Here is a 17,577-nt window from a genome sequence, read left to right as displayed (position 1 = left end):
CATTCAAACACTATTTCGTAGTGAATTAGAAATATGAGTATTTTCAAAAGATTCCAGCAGACTTCTGTTTTGTGGTTGGAGAGAGGACAAAGCAAAAATTATGACCCTTTGTAATCCTTTGTAATGGAAAGGATTTCATTCTTTTCTAGTCAGGTAAGATTTAGAGTAATGTTTTTTTCTTCCACATAACACTTTAGTCTTAAGGGACCACAGCAGTGGTCATCATAAGCTGTTCTACTCCTCCCTATTTCTCCTGTGAGGAAATTCTGACAATAAATAGAAAGAAAGACCTGTTCCCATTCCAGAGCGTGTTTTTTTTAATTAATTTTTTTCTCTCCTCTTTTTCCACTTTATATATTTAATGCAATGTGTATGTTTCTTTTTAACAAAACGGGTAAGATTTGTTTTTAAAAATCCTCTCTTTACCGTCGTTTTTAAAATCTGATCCTGCAGCCTCTGTTGAAAACCCATTCGGTGTCCCTAATGCAGTGAAACAAGATAACATGTTATTAATTTCAAAAGCAAAAGAAAAGCTGTTTCAGCATGGTTTGTGACAGCGATTGCCTTTAGTCAGAGGTTTAGTTTTTATATATATATACATATATATATATATATATATATATATATATATATACATACATACATACATACATACACATATAAAGTTGGATCTGGATCATTAAAACGGAGACTACTTCAGCGGCTGCGCTGACCTCCATGATGCCAAAATGTCAGTGTATAACAGAGACAGCCTGTGAATAAAAAGAGCATCCGAAACAACAACGAGAAACAAGAAGCAGCATGATCCCTACTTCTTAACCTAAGATGGGTGCATGCAGCTTGGAATTGTACTGGGCATTCAGCCTGATTATGGTCAATCTGCTTTCCTTTTTCTTTTCTGGTACAGGGAGCATGTATCAGTGCATACCACTTAAGTAGTCTTAGCATTTTATAGGTCACTGTGTTTAGGAGTAGCGTTTATAGTCTTTCTCCATGGCATAGAACAATGCGATTCTTCATTTTCTAACAGGCGCTCATTTTAGGAACCCTTTGAGGATGGACAAGCATATTGAAACATAAGCTGTATCGCAAAATAGCTTCCGTTTATGCCTTGCAGATATATTTAGCTGTAACCTTGCTTGTGGTTAAGCAGGGTGCAACACAGATGCAGACAGCTGATTCTGCAGCCAGACCTGATGCTCCCGTGATCTTGTCAATAGGCTCAGCATTTCAGTAATCCACTGCAGAATTAGTGCTTTAGCAATGGTGGTCTCGCCTTTTACATGCTCAACCAGAACAGCCACAACTAGAGTAAATTATATGGCATAAAGAACATAGGAAAACAGAACAATAGTGCCATAGAGCTAGGACCTAATACGTACTATGTGAAATCTTCATTCGTCAAGAAGGGTATTGTTGCAGATTTTCTTTCCAATCCTCCCCTCCAAAGAGGCTTGGGCTTTTTAAAAAAAGGAATCTTCCATTTTTCTCAGTAGAAGGAGATGGCTGCGGTCAGTAGAAAGGGATCTGCGGACAGGTTTCTGCCAGATAATCTGCCATACTTAAAGGCTGCTCTGATGAAGCAACTGGAGCCTTGCTGAACACAGCACAGTAACAATTCCCCTTGCATCATCAGTTGATGGCAGGTTTTTTTCTTCTTCTCCTTTGTTCCCTCCCACACAGTTGCTCGAAGACAGCATATTTGCAATGTCACTTAACCACATTAATCAGATACTGCATTTAAGGTGAGCTGTCCCTTGCCTTTTCTCATACTGGATCGGTGCTGCTGCTGCTGCCCCTGCTGCCCCTGCTGTCTCATTCTGTTGCAAGCCTAAAATGGCAGGCAGGATTAATGCTGCTTGCGCTGGCTGCATGGTCTCGAGACTGAATTCATTATACCATGCCTAATATTTCTAAAGGGAGCGTGTAAATGCTCTGTGTGCCATATCATGCCATAGTAAGGGCTTGGTCTTCCTAATGGACATTGCTCTCTAAGCAGGCACTTTTAGAATTCAATTTCATTTTTGGTGCAGTTAGTTATTAACTCTTAATTGCACTCCCAGACCAGCATTTTGTCTATTTTTATTACTGTTATATTATTTAAAAAAGAATTAAGCGAACGCTGCTTCCAGTGGGTGTCACTCTTTTTCCCCTTTGCCTTAGCTGCTCTTTAAATAATGTATGTTGTATTGCTAATTAATGGCAATATCAAATTAAACCCTTCGAAACTGACGTATTTCTTATGAAGCCCATGCAATCTATTTTTAACTCCTACTGCGTAAGAGGTGTGCAAAGGGCTTCAGTTGCTGAGTTTTTCTTTTCAGCAGGGGCAATCATCCTGGGCTGATGTTCAAGCAGATGTGACAAGGGGCCTTTGCAGTCAGTGGTCATCTTCAAGCCTTGAACCTTCAGAAAGGGAGAGGACAGTCCTGTGCTGCAGCTTTAAAAACAACCACCACCTTTCACCACCACCTTGGATGAGAAGATATCTCCGCATTCCACATCTCTCCTTTCCATTGATAAATTCAGCTATCTTGGTCACAGTCTATTCAAGCAAGGTATTTTTGAAAACAGCTTCTTTTTTCCTTCAGTTTTTTCTGAAACAGCCAAGCTTTCACAGTTTCCCCATTGCTTTACCCAAGAATGGCTGAGTGCACTGCCATGCTAAGACTTAATTAAGCCACATAAACAGGTAGGTGAAGATTTGCATGTTTTTATCAATTGTATTCCACAATGGAAGAATATGGAAATAGAGACATTGAGCACTGAGCTGGGAATGCATTAAATAAGTATATTTTGTAATGATGTACTTCTAAAATATTATCTTTGTGTATGTATTTATTCAAGAGACAGTTCTGTCAGTTTAAAAACATATACCTCTTTAAAATTGAAAATAGCATTTCTGCTAGATAATCAGGGCGTGGCACCGCTTATGCAACAAAAGACTTTTTAAAAAGCTCAACAATTTTAGAGGATTTGGAAGTCAACTATGAAAATGAATAGGGTTTTTGCTAAAATACAAAAGTCTAAGTTGTGAATATAGCTGTGAAAAAAATAAAAATATTTGAATTTTGTGGTAGAAAGCGGTCTTTTGGTATTTATTATAAAAACTAACTTAATATGTATTATTCTTTTATAAAAATTGCTGACATAAAGTAAGGATACATTTAAATACAGTATTTTTTTTCCTTTTGAGATGTCAGATATTTTTAAAAGATTAGCACCTAAATTTATTCCTGCCCCTTTGAAATGAATGCGAATTAGAATTGGGCTTACTTAGGAAATTAAAACAAAATGTGTAGATATCCTAATCTGTGAGTTAATTTTTAAGTCATTGTATGGACATATAATGTACACTAACATAGCTGCTTTATAATATAGTTGCTTCACATCAATACTGGGCCAACCTGTTACCCTGGCAACCAAATTCTGTTAAAGGATGCAATAACAGAGCTGCAAAGGCATTTATTATTGTTTATTATTCCTCAATGCAAATGACTATCTCATAACGTTTTTTCATGACTATAATTTTTTAAATGATCAGAGATTTTAGCCCTGTAACTGTAATCTTTTCTGTCATCTTAACTTGATTACTTAAGCAATGCAACTACGCTATTTATTTTCTCACTAAAACAAATACCATAGTATGAAGTAATTCATCATGACACAAATGTAGAATGTTTATTTATACTTAAAACAGGTTCAGCACTGTAAAAGCAAAACTAAATTAAATTTAAAGACAGCTGAAAATTGTAAATTGGTTTAAAGCTTTCTTCTCTCCATCGTTTCTTTTAGCAACAATTTTAGAGATTTTTATTACCTACCCGTAACTTAATCTGACATTTTAACCAAACTGAACATCTTCTAAAATGAAGGACATAAGGAGAAAGCTGTGATGATGCAGTTTGTCCTTTATTGTAACACTAATGCAAGATGAAGTATATAGCATCTAATGAAAAGCACCTTATCCAATATTTTTAATAGTGTCTGTAAAAATTAAACCTAAAGGTGAAAGGTATTACTTGTAGTATAAAATACTTCTCCACTTTTGATACAGCTTCTTTAGAACACGGACTCTAAATGAAGCAAAGCTCTTTGTAAAGATATTTTCAGCATAGAAGCCATCTTCTTTTCAAATGCTTAACTTCAAAATAATCAAAGATTCTCACAGTCAGCACTCAATATACAGTAAATGTTTAGTGGCAGTATTAAGAAATATAGTTCCATTGGACACAGATACTTACAGCAAATATAAACAGCAAATAACAATATTAATTTTCTCTTGATAAGATAGCTCACAATAAACACAATATATTTGTTCCAGAAAAATACTATTATATTTATTTTAATACTATTAAAATAAAATACTTATTTTAAAATGAAGTTGCAGAATAGACATATTACTCAAAATGATGTTAATAGATAAATGCACTAAAATTAGGCATATTTTATTCACTTTTTAATAAGTTCCTTCAATTGCTATTTTTCAGTACAAGGATCATGATAGGATTGATTACATTTTTTTCAGGATGAATGATTTTCATTATTTGCTTTAGGAAATACAGTGTAAATATCAGGTCCTTGATATTGTTAGAAATGTTGTTATTCACTTTATTCATAGACTTTTCCTTTCTAAAAATCTTACACATCACTCCAGTGTTCTATGTTTTATGTCACTGTATTAAGCATTTCTACAGGAGAGCAGGCAAATGAGGATTTATAAAGCACTTCTTGGCTTTCATTATGCTTCCATCATGTTTCAGCATGACCAATATTGATGGAAGTCTTATTTCCAATCACATCAAAAGAAGATTCTGTGTCTTTGTTTCTCTTTGAAGATCAAATGATGGTGTCAGAAAAAAATGCAGCTCTCTTCAGCTATGAAGTTTTCATAGGGCTACCAGCTCTAGGCTGCAGAAATCCAGATAATCATTAGATGGCAGCAAGAGTTTTATGTATCTCGTTGCTGCCATATCTAATGGTAATCCCTGATTTTTACAGTACTGATAGGTTTTTTTAACATGCACTGCTGATTCTCATTTCTTAAATATTGCCAGCCAGCTACTATCCATGTTCCCATCCATCCCCTTTTTCTCAGCCAATTTAGTCTACAATAATACTCAATGACTATGTTAAGTCATAATATGATTTGCTTATTTATGACCTTGCATGTTGTTTGTGTGAACCCAGCTACTGTAGTTTATAAACCATGGATTATGACTTAGTATGAGGTGTGAGTCATGTAGCTTATATAACAGACCATGATAAACAAAATTGTGGCAGTGTGATGGGTGAACCAGAGTATTGGAATGTACTGTTTCCCTCCAAGTGGCTATAAATATCTGTTCATTTTCTAAATAGCCATTAGTTTGGATGCATCATCCCCATCTACCAAACTGTTTCCTTTAAGATGTAGAAAAGAGGAGGGATCAGGTGATGTCCCACTTTTCATCTCCATTCTGCTATTTCTTGTACATAAAAGGGTTAAAAATGGAATAATCAAAAGCACTCCCTTTGGGACTGCCCATGCTAATTACCCACAGTATTGTTTCAGTAGCTCTAGAACCTTCTGTCCTTTTTGATATCACACAGATAATGTAAATTCTTGCTTATTGTTTCCATCTCTCTTCTCCCTGCTTTTTTTCTACATTTTATCCAACCTTGCTAGTAAACTATTTTGATGTTTGCTGATGTTTAATAAACAAACATCTATCTATCTATCTATCTATCTATCTTTGCTGGATGAACTGAGTGGCATGTGTGCTTGCTTTGATCTGAATATAGGAATTGACTGGGAGTGTGCTGAGTGCAAACTAAACTGGAAATTACCCACAGTAATTTTCCAACAGGAGGGTTATGGGCCCAGTAGGGAGCTAGAACTAAACACTTAACACCCCGAGCACTCAGAGCAGCCTAGTCACAAAAACATCCCAAGTTATTTCCAGGCTCCTAGTCAAGTATACAGCTGAACCAACGCTCAGAGCCATCTATCGTGGATGATCCTTAGGACTTAACACTTCCTAACTGAGGAGCATTTCTTTCATACTGAAAAAAGCTTGCATAAAGTTTCTGAAAACGGCAGTGTCATCAGGACTGAAAAATCTCATGTCTGAAGATGGGAAACAATATAACATATGGAGCATGAAAATAGAGGCACTATTTGAAAAGCTGAACCTCTCAACCTCTCCTTGTGGAGATGCCATGTCCAGAAGAAGCTAAAGCCAGGGCAGCTTAGGTGAAAATGTGTAGATTACTGAAATCTGAAATAATTAACTCAATAAACTATAAATTGATTGAAAACTGTAATTCAGGAAAACAGATTTGGAACAAGCCAAAGCAGACATATGCATCCTCAGGAATGAGCAATAATGAATTAATGTTCAGAAAACTAGTATATCTGAAATTACCACAGCATCGAAGTTTAATGGAAGATAGATCAGAGTACCTCTCTATTCGGAAGACGCTAAAACAAAATAGTATGAACCTTTCTGATGATTTGATCAAGGAACTGGTACTAGAAAACTATACATATATGGTATAGTTAATGAAACTTCATGATGAAATCCCCTTGAGAATGTGCCAAACTGGAGATATTCTAGCATGGTTTGAACAATGCAACTGAAGGGAATTCTCTAAACAAGATAAATGTTATCTATCATTACTGTAATGAAAAAGGACATACTAAAAAAGAAAGCATACTGAAAAGCATATTTTAAAAAAAGCAGACTTTATAGAAATATGGACCAGAGAGAGAGAGATAATGAGACTGAATGTCCTAAAAGAAAAATCAAGCCTTCAACAGGATTGCAAAAACAGTTAGGTACAGACAGAGAAACAATATTAGCAAATAAATGCTTATTTGAAATTAGACATGATTTTGAAAGGAAAATTTTTGATATATAATGGTGCAACAAGTCAATAAATCTGCAACCAAGATTGATGAATCTTATGAGAGAAAGATTAATTTCTGGAAAAGATTAAAATGTGGAAAAGGCAGTATTAAACTAAAATCATAATGAAATGAATATATTTCAAGAAGTATATTATGTAGCTGAATAGGATGCAAATTACATTACGTCTATGTTACATTATGCAATGTGGCTGTAAAATTCTGCTTAAAAAGGGACTTTGCACTGTTACAATAAACTATCAAGTAATGTTAATAGGAAAGTACAATAAAGCTAATTTGCTGGATCTTATGCTGGGAAACAGCACAGCTACTTATCTACAAACACAAGATCTAGCTAAAACCCCATAAACAAAACTCCATTTTGTTTTTTATTTGTTTTTATATTGTTTTTAATTTCAAATTGATTGTTTTAATAGTTTCTATACACTTTTGATTATTATTATTATGTACACTGCCCAGAGTCATTATGTGAGATGGGTGGCTATACAAATGTGATTAAATAAATGAATATAAATAAATAAGAATTATAGAGTGGGAGCAAACCCAAACTGTCACACCTAAAGATATTTGGATGCAAACCTTAAGTATAATCACTTGGTTGACATGGGTGGCTATAGAAATTTATATATAGATATAGATATAGATACAAAATTTTTATCTTTAGGAATAAAAGATATTTTTTTACCCCTAAAGATAAAAACATATTTAGGGGTATGTATGTATGTATGTATGTATATCCCTAAAGAAAAAAGTAATAAATTAAATTGCAGAACCCAATTAGGAATAATGCTGGCTTATCAAATAGGAAAAAAAGGCTATAGGGCTTTGGACCTGAAAATTTAACTGAAAAAGTAAACACATGCAGTGTTGCTCCTTTCAATAGAGAAGAAAGGATAAATGAGCTTCGCTATTTACATACTAGTGCAACCCGACCTAGTTTTACCAGTAGCATCGCTACCCAGAAAGTTCACAAAGGGAAGCAGCGAATAAGAATAAGACCCAGAATTAGAGTTAAGAAGATCTCAAATAGCTAATAAAGGAATCCCGCTTGAGAGAATCTGCTGCACAGCTAGAGCAAGGGACGGGCCTGATCCCAATTCATAGAAAGTAGTACAGTGATTGCCAGCAGCACAGAAGGCACAGAAATGGAGGGAAGCGGCGAGGGAAGCAAAGGAATCCTTGCACAAAAACAAAACATGGATTTTAACAGAGCTACCAAAAGGCAAGATAGCCATGGACTGTAAGCAGGCTTTCGGGAGAAAGCATGATGCTCATGAAATATGCAGTGCCATAAAGCTAGGTTAATAGCAAAGGGATACAGACAAAAATATGGCAAGGATTATGAAGAAGTTTTTACACTAGCAGTTAAACAAGCAAGTATCGGAATTCTAAGTTTAGCAGCATTTCAAATATTGCATGTGGGGCATTTAAGAGAAACTTTCTGCACGGTGGTCTGAAAGAGGAGAGTTATATACACCAACCACCAAATTTTGAAGAGCCAAATAAAAACTGTTGTATAAATTACAAAAATCCATATATGGGCTAAAGCTAGCAGCCAAAGTATGGTCTGATAAACTTAATAAAATGTTGAATGCATGGACTTTGACTAGGGAAATGCTGATCCATGTTTATATACAACAGTTAAAAATGTATATTCTCTGTTATGTTGATTTAATTGTATGTTCAAAGGATAAAAGAGACAGCTTGGAGACAGTGAGTAATTTAAATAAAGAAGTTGAAATAAAACATCTAGGGGATATTAGCCATCATCTTGAATTGAAATAAGAAAGGACAAAAGTGAAGCACACTTGCTCAGTCAAAAACAAAAGATAATATAGCTAATTAGCTTTCTAGGTCTCAGTGAAGCAAAGAAGTATCCCCATGGAAGTTGGATACCTAAACAAAGGTGGAAAGCAAAACAAGTTGGCATGTATAGGGCAGCCAAAGGAAAACTACTATGCATTGCAACTTTGACTAGACCTGACATAGCCAGTGTAGTTGGACTGCTAGGTGGAAAGGTCAGTGAGGCAACACAAGAGGACTGGACAGCAGTAAAACAGGCAGATACTTAAAAGGAACTTTTCATCTTTATTTTAATCTGCCTATAACTAATAATCTAAAATTTATTGGATATACAGATTCAGACTGGTCTGGAGATAAATCTGGCAGGAACTCCAGAACACTCATTCTTTTATAGGGGCGTGCCCACCACCTGGTGTGGCAAGAAACAAAGCATTGTAGCCCTACGATCTATAGAAGCTGAATACAGTACTGTGCTGCGAAACAAGCATGTAGGAAACTTACGTGACTGCACAAAGTATTGCTAAACTTCAAAATAAAAGAACCAATCCCAACCATGTTATTTCAAAACAACATGGAATGTATCATCACTGCAAACACAGACCCACAAAGAGACATTAAATTTATTGTGCGAAGGACATGCAAGAAAAGCGGCAAATAAAACTGATATTCTGCCCAGCTGACACTATGGTTGCAGTGGCTGCCAGACTTCAGGCTAGGAATAGCTGTACGTCCTTCCTTTCCAGAAACTCAAACCCACATTTATAGCTACATAACAGCAGGAGTGTCATGTTCCCCGTTGCAAGGCATATGTGCATCACAACGGGGAACATGCCCATCAGGAAGGAGGAAGGCATAACCATTACCCTTTAAGCACACAAACGCCTAAAACAGAAACGGAGATGGCACGTGTGGGAAAAGGAGGCATTCGCAGTCAAAGCAGCCCTGGAGACATGGAGGCAGCTCCTGGAAGGGGCCACCTGCCCCTTTGAAGTGTGGACAGACCACAAAAACCTAGAGGCTCTCAGCACTCCAAAACGCCTCAGCCCCAAGCAAGTACGCTGGGCGCAATTCTTCAGCCGATTCGACTTTAAATTAAAATTCATACCGGGGAGGAAGAACTTCCTAGCAGATGCCCTTTCCAGGCGGCCTCAGGATGCTAGTCAGGCATCGGACATTGTGGGTACTGTGTGGACCGACACACAGCTGGGCTGCCCTGCCGTCACACGCAGCCAAACAAGAACCCAACGGACCCCAGCGCAAACATCCACAGACGGAGGGAGACGCAGGTCAATTTCACCGAACTTGCAACAACAGCTTGTTCAAGCCATCAAAACAGATACATGGTTACAAAATAACCTACACAATATATCTCTTAAGGACAGCCTAGCTTGGAAACAGAATAATTTGTATGTGCCAGAACAGTTGCGAGCGGAAGTTCTGAGCAGGTCACACGATGACAAGACAGTGGGGCACTTTGGGTTTGTTAAAACACTGCATTTAATCAGGCGACAATTCTGGTGGCCTACTCTTAGGAAGGACGTTAAGGAGTATGTCGCTGCCTGCCCCACATGTGCCATGTCAAAACGAAAGGTGGGGAAGCCCCAAGGACTGTTGCAGCCAGTAGCAAGCCCCTCCCGCCCCTGGGAGGAAATCTCGATGGACTTTATTGTTGATCTACCACCCAGCCAAAGAAAAACAGTCATCTGGGGGGTAAAAGACTATTTCTCCAAGCAGGCGCACTTTATACCCTGCGCGTCCATCCCCTCCACGCAACAGCTGGCACGCCTCTTTTTAAATCACATCTATAAACTCCACAGCTCCCCCTCCCATTTGGTGACTGATAGGGGCACACAATTTACATCCAGGTTCTGGAAGGCATTTTTAAAACTAATAGGTACCAAGCAGGCACTGTCCACGGCTTGGCACCCCCACACAGATGGCTCTACGGAGTTTCTTAACTCCACCCTGGAGCAATTCCTACAATCATTTATAAGCTACCAACAGGACGACTGGGTAGACCTGCTACCCTTTGCTGAGGTGGTCTACAACAATGCAGTGCACCAGAGCACAGGTCACACCCCATTCAAAGTGGTTTATGGTAGAGACTTTGTCCCAATCCCGGAACTGCCCCAGCCAGACTCCCCGCCCTGTTCCCCTGATGACTGGGCGGCGCAACTGGCCACGGTTTGGCCCGTCATACAGCTGGCTTTCTCAGACGCTCAAGCCACATACAAAAGATTCGCGGACAACCACAGGGCGGCGCAGCCAAACTTCAAAGTGGGAGATAGGGTCTACCTCTCCACTAAGTTCATCAAATCCCCACAACCCTCGAAGAAACTGGCACCCAAATTCATTGGACCATTCCCAATCATAGAAATGATCAACCCAGTGACTTTCAAGTTGGAGCTACCCCACAACTTGAGGCGCATACACCCAGTGTTCCACTGTGCCCTACTGAAACCGGCCACCCCTTCAAAATGGCACAATGAAACCCCCCCCACCCTCCCCCATCATGATAGATGGTCAACAACATTTTGAAATTAAGGAGGTACTAGACTCCAGGAGGCTAAGGGGCACCTTACAGTACCTCATCAAATGGAGACATTTTCCCCACCCGGAGTGGGTCCAAGCGCAAAACGTTTCAGCAAAACGGCTTGTCAAAAGCTTCCACAAAGCATACCCGGACAAACCGGCACCTTAGAATTTTCTTGGGGGGGGCAGTATGTCATGTTCCCCATTGCAAGGCATATGTGCATCACAATGGGGAACATGCCCATCGGGAAGGAGGAAGGGATAACCATTACCCTTTAAGCACACAAACGCCTAAAACAATCACCAGCACAATAGAGGCACACCTCTGTCCAGACCTAAGACCCATTAACAGATCGGGGGAACTTCCACCCATTACCCCGGGGGACGCACCTGCACTGGACAAGAGTGAAGAGACAAAGGAGACCAGCGGAGATCGCCTAAATCGCCCATCGATGAACCCATATCGCTGCAGATCGCCCATCCGGATCCAGCTTATGGGACAATGGAGGGTGGAGGGGGACAAGGTCCGCCGCACGGGTATAAACGAGGTACCCCGCTACCACGCCCGCATTCCTCTCTTTTTCTCCGTATGCAATCTGCTTCCAATAAACAGGAAATCCTTAGACCCTCTAAGTGAGTCCGTGTTTTATTGGGAGTAAGGCTACCCTGACAAGGAGCTTCTGTTAGAAAAGGTGCTTTATTGCAAAGCAGGAAAGAAGTCATATGTATGCAGAAGGCCCATCTATTGTAGAATGTAGAGATAAGTCCTCTATGTAGATGTCAACCCATGGGTTTTAAATCCTAGGTTTCTTCTCCTCCTCTTCCTCATCAGCTGACTTTTGGCCTTTTTTATCTTGTTGTTGTTGTTAGTTGCCATTGAGTCATTTACGACTCATGGTGACCCTATGTATAACAGAACGAAATGCTGTTTGGTCTTGCGCCATATGCCTGACCGTTCCAATATTTGCATCCATTGTTGCTGTAATTGTATCAATCCATCGCATTGAAGGTGTTCCTCTTTTCCGCTGGCCCTCGACTTTACCAAACATGATGTCCTTTTCAAGTGATCGGTCTTTCCTGACGATGTGCCCCAAGTATGAGAGTCTAAGCCTAGTTATCTTCACCTCTAGGGAACATTTTGGTTGTATTTCTTCTAAAACTGATTTGTTTCTTCTTCTAGCAGTCCGTGGTATTTTCAATAAACTTCGCCAACACCATAATTCAAATGCATCAATTCCTCTTCTATCTTCCTTTTTTAATGTCCAACTTTCACAGGCATATGTGGCAATTGAGAAGACCATGGTGTGAGGCAGACGGACCTTTGTTTTTAAACTGATGTCTTTCTTTCTGAAAACTTTAGATAGGTCTTTGATGGCAGATTTTCCCAGCACGATACATTGTTTGATTTCTTGATTACTACTTCCCTTGGCATTGATCATTGATCTGAGTAGAATGAAATCGTTGAAAACGTCAATTTCTTCTGCATTTCTTGTGACATTGTCTATTGGTCCATTTGTGAGTATCTTCGTCTTCTTCACATTCAGGTGTAGTCCGTATTGCTGACTACAATCTTCAATCTTCATCAGCAAGTACTTGAAGTCTTCTTCACTTCCAGCAAGCAAAGTTGTATCATCAGCATATCACAGGTTGTTAATGAGTCTTCCACCAATTCTGATACCCTGTTCTTCTTCATACATTCCTGCTTCTTGAATTATTTGTTCAGGGTACATATTGAATGAGTAGGGTGAAAGTATACAACCTTGCCTAATCCCTGTTAACGTAACAATTTTGCCTGGGCTGAGAATCGTTGCTTCACCTCTTACTAGTTTCAGACTTAACAGTAGCTACCCATCTTTACTCTTTACTTTTAAGAAGGTGAGAGATCGAAAAGCCTTTCTTCTACCTTGTTTCTGAGGTGACAGGTAAACCAAAGTCTTTTCCATAGCGAGATTCTTTATGGGTCACAATCCAGGTCTTGCTCTATAACATAAGCCACACAACACAGGAAGCTGCCTCAGACTAAATCAGATCATTGGTCAGTCAAGTGAATTAATACACTGACTGGCAGTAGCTCTAACAGAAGGAAAGGACAACTGAATCTGGGAACTTCTCTAAGCAAAGCAGGTATTCTGCTGCAGAGCTACAGCTTCTTCTCATACAGATGTTTATTTTCCCAAATGGGAATTGCTAAGTATTTGGCTGTATGAATAAATCATATCACGTTTCCTAAGTAAGGCTAATAGTGTATGGTACTTTGAAGCACTTGGCCACCATTTACAAGAGTGTGGATGGTTTGTAACACAACCCTTATATCAGGGGGACATAACCAAGAGCCCTCCAAATGTTTTGGATTACAGCTTCAGATTGATTGATTAATTACCAAGGAAAAATGAAATCTGGATGAGTGGATAATTTTTATGAGAGAGAGAGAGAGAGAGAGAGAGAGAGAGAGAGAGAGAGAGAGTGAGTGTGTTAAACAGGCAGCAGACACACAGGAAAAGGAATTGTGGCAAGTTGAAGAAAACACATTGTACTGTAAAAAGTTTGTGCAACTTTTTTTGAAGCAATTGTTTTCCACTAGTGTTTTGTTTTGTTTTGTTTTGTTTTAATGCAGAATAAAAAATGTAAACAGGGCTGCAAAGGCTGAGCTATCTGACACCCAGAGCTGTTGCGAAGGTTCCTGGGGCTGCTCCTGAAATGCCACGGGATGCATCTTAGGGCAGTTCTGCTCAAAGGCGTTCCTGCTTGTTGATGACATCTTCCATCTTCCATCTGAAAGCTGAGTATGTGGTTTGTTCTAGCAAAGGATCCCCAGCTTCAGACCCCTTGGCTGTAACGCCCAGGCACAAAAGCTGTCTGGGCAGAGCAGGGTTGCATCTAAACTTGCCTGCTCCTGCCCTGGAACAAAACTGTCACTCTCACCACTACTCCCTCCCCACCGTGCTGGCTAATCTCCAAAGACTGTACTCCCCAAATCATCAAGCAAGATTTTGGGGCGCTTTTGTTGCAGCCACTGCAGTTTTGTATGAACCCCTCTAAGCTTGCCACCAAGGCTGCAGCAGTGGAAAGCAGCCCAGTGTTCCTCTGGAATTCCTCAGTCCAGCTGCAGACAGCCCCATCCACCTACAGAGAGGCACCAGGGAGCTTCCTTGCTGGAAAAAAAGCTAAGTGCCCCACAGGTTCTCTTCCGTGGCCATGGGAATAAGATGGCGAAGCCACCTGGCCTTCAGGGAAGGAGTCAGCCCAGGAAGGGAGACATCTTCCACGCTCAGACCCTGGTGGTTCAGGGTGCCTCTCAGCTGGTCTTGCTTCCTTTAATGGGAGCTCCAAGTAAAACTACTGAGAAATGGCTGCCTCATTTCCAGGGTGAAGGAAGTTTGGTAGGTCTGCTCTGTTTCTGCTGTTCTCAGAAATGCAGCAGAGCAATTTTGTAACTAGTTAATTGCACAAACTGGGCTGAACTTGCTAAATAATATCCCTGGAAGGAGATTGGCACATACTGAAGGAATGGAACCCCTGTGGCCCTGAACTACATCTTCCATTATTCATCTCTATTAGCTTGCTGATTGGGTCTGCTTGGAATGTTATCTCCTACCCATAGAGCAGCATGTACAGCAGTCATGGTGCGTTTTATAGGTTCTTCACCTCCAGAATTCCCAGAGAGCATATCAAAAGGATGATAATTTAGGCAGATGAATTCCCACAGATCTGGAAGGCACCCAGTTTGGGAAGCCTGACCTAGAGGATGCGCTCATATTTAAAAACCTATCCAGAAATTAAATTCACAAGATAACCATTACTTTAGCATGACTCAGTTCATCAGTTTGATATGAATTGGAAAATACTATTTTACTAATTTCTGGAATGAATTAATATTTAAGCACAATAGCGATTATTCATTTCATAGTTTATTTTGTAGCTGAAATTACCTCCTCCCCATTTGATAACTGAAAGCAGGGGCTTGATTGACATATTATGCTAAACCATATTTTTTAAACATTGAAAAGACACAGGGTCGTAGTTCATATACTCTACACAAAGTTACTGGTTCACACCTTACTGTAAACTAAGACTACAAGATCTGGGCTGCAAAACTCCAGAAGTTCATTAGATGACACCAAAGAGTTACTTTTCTGTATCCCATCGTTGCCATCTAGTGGATATGCAGATTTTTCCAGTCCAGATTTCATAGGCCTAGCTTATGGTGTTTTATGAACATAACCCTTGAAAGCTATGCATTTTTGAGATTTGTCATAATGCGGTCTAAGATGTGACTAGACTACACTGGGCATTTACATTCAGCTACGGTTATTAATTAGTGTGAAGATGCATGCTTATTTCCATTTTATGCAGCTTCTTAACCATGATTGGAAGCTTCTCCCTACTTTGACATGACATAGGTGATAGCTAATAATGGGAGAGCAACCATTTATGATCAGCACTAACTGCAATTTAAAACCATGATTGGTTTCAATTTCTGGTTATTACTAACTTGGAAGTGATGACTACTCTGTTTTGACATGACACTTTAAAGCAGTATGTAGAACTACTTACTTCCAGAGAGATAGAAAATTAGCTGAAGGCCAAATACACCTTGGTTTTCTTGGTTTCTAAAGCGGGATACAGGACTTACTACCTGCTAAGTATGCTATGCTCCTTGTCTCTACTTACACTCTACTAGCATCTGTGTAAATTAATGCTGCGTCAAAATTGCCTTGCAATTTCTCAAAAGGTTTATTCCTCTGTGAAACAGGTTTCTATGTAGTTTTGTTGTTGTTGTTGTTCAGTCTTATTCTCAGAATGCTGGAAAATGTCTTTTGAATTTCTTTAGTGGTGCTTTAGAATGAGTTTTATTGTTGAGCTGGTCAATGGTGCCTCCATGTGTGTCTGGTTTCTCTTACGTGTCTTTCCATAATTCTGAAGCCTCTCTGGCTGCCCACGTGTTCCACTCTGAAAGATCCCAGTGGGAACAGTTTCCTCGTGAAGTCTTTCCATGGGCTTCGTTGAAGGAGCATTAGAAGCCAAGCGGGCTACAGACAATGGGAGAGATTCCTGTGTAGGACATTCACACTGACACCTTGACCACTTCCTAATTAAGTGCAAAAATATCAAACTCAACCTTTGAGAATTCACTAAATGCTTTTCATTTTTGAAAGAAATTTCAAAAACAATTTCTCTTTTATCAAACCAAGAAAGAACTGGTAGAAACAATGCAGGATTTTTTTTTTTCCAACCCAGCTGTAAAGCTCTAGCAACCTCTCCTTTATACAGTATATTCTGATAACACAGACCTTGAAACTTCTTGCCTGCTGGAGGCAGTGGAAAATATGTAAAACTATGCTGCAATTTGCTCACCAAAAATATCTCTAAATAGACTTAAAATCTGGACAGTGTCTGACTATGAAGGAAATTATTGTTGCCAGACTTTTGGAAATAGCTTTTCCAATGCATTTTAGGGGGGATTATTTGATATGAAGTTAAATATGAAAAAGTAGTTTCAAGTGTGAAGAGGAGGGTTTTAAAAACATACAATATATAAAAACAGAACTGATACAACATGGAATGGCATACCATTTATAAAAGGAAACTGAAGAAAGATAAATCTTTGCAACTTTACTTTTTTCAGGTAAGCAGTGATTGAGATCTGAAGAGTAGGACAAGAGGCAGCAATGACAAGAGGTTCAAGGACTAGACCAGGAAGTTCTGCTGCTCACCTGTGACCCTCTGCTGAGTCCCAGGCACTGGCAGATGATGCCAACCTCTCAGGTACCCATGTATCCCAAACATATTATACCTATTTTAATCCTAAGCAATTTGGGGAGCTGTTCTGGGCTGAAAAGCAGAATATAAATGTAATATAAAAACAAGCTTGTAGACAACATGATTTTAGGTTTTGAAGCAATCCCAAGCAAAGTCAGTACCAGGAACACATCTTGCACCAAGACATAATACAGGTTTGTTGGTTTATGGCTGACTTTATGTTATTTATGAAGAAATAAATTGCAAGGTTTACTCAACCAATAATGTGTAAAATAAACCACAAAATAAACCATGTCTGATGTTTGAACTCAGTTTAAAGACTTGGAGACCTTTGTCCACTAACAAGTTTTAGTACCACTGACCCATCCTTGATTTGGCAGAAAATTATACAAGCATGAAATTTGCTGTCCCATTGCAATCCCTATCTTGACTTATTGTATCTGTTCTCACTGAGTGCCAGTCATCCGACTTCTCTCAAGGTAATGAGGGACCAAGCTTAATCAATTTTACACACTTTGAAAATGATTTTGGGTGGTGTTGGCTTAGGAGAGAAAATAGCTGAGTTTGTTCTG

The 17,577-nt window shown here is 39.2% G+C and overlaps 1 protein-coding gene across 1 annotated transcript in view; it reads left to right on the top strand.

The window, feature by feature from the left end:
* The first annotated feature begins 1,745 nt into the window (after positions 1 to 1,745).
* The window catches only part of ZBTB38 (zinc finger and BTB domain containing 38), a 46,674-nt gene continuing 30,842 nt past the window's right edge, over positions 1,746 to 17,577 (top strand). Inside the window, exons 1-2 of the mRNA XM_063306658.1 lie at positions 1,746 to 2,692; positions 16,872 to 17,011. Coding sequence (XP_063162728.1) covers positions 16,994 to 17,011 — 18 coding nt within the window. The 5' untranslated portion in view covers positions 1,746 to 2,692; positions 16,872 to 16,993. The remainder of the gene's footprint in view (positions 2,693 to 16,871; positions 17,012 to 17,577) is intronic.

The sequence above is a fragment of the Candoia aspera genome, chromosome 6, assembly GCF_035149785.1.
Source record: "Candoia aspera isolate rCanAsp1 chromosome 6, rCanAsp1.hap2, whole genome shotgun sequence".
Classification (NCBI taxonomy): Eukaryota; Metazoa; Chordata; class Lepidosauria; order Squamata; family Boidae; genus Candoia; species Candoia aspera.
The sequence above is the reverse complement of the archived record's forward strand: the minus strand, read 5'-3'. Positions and strand labels throughout refer to the sequence as shown.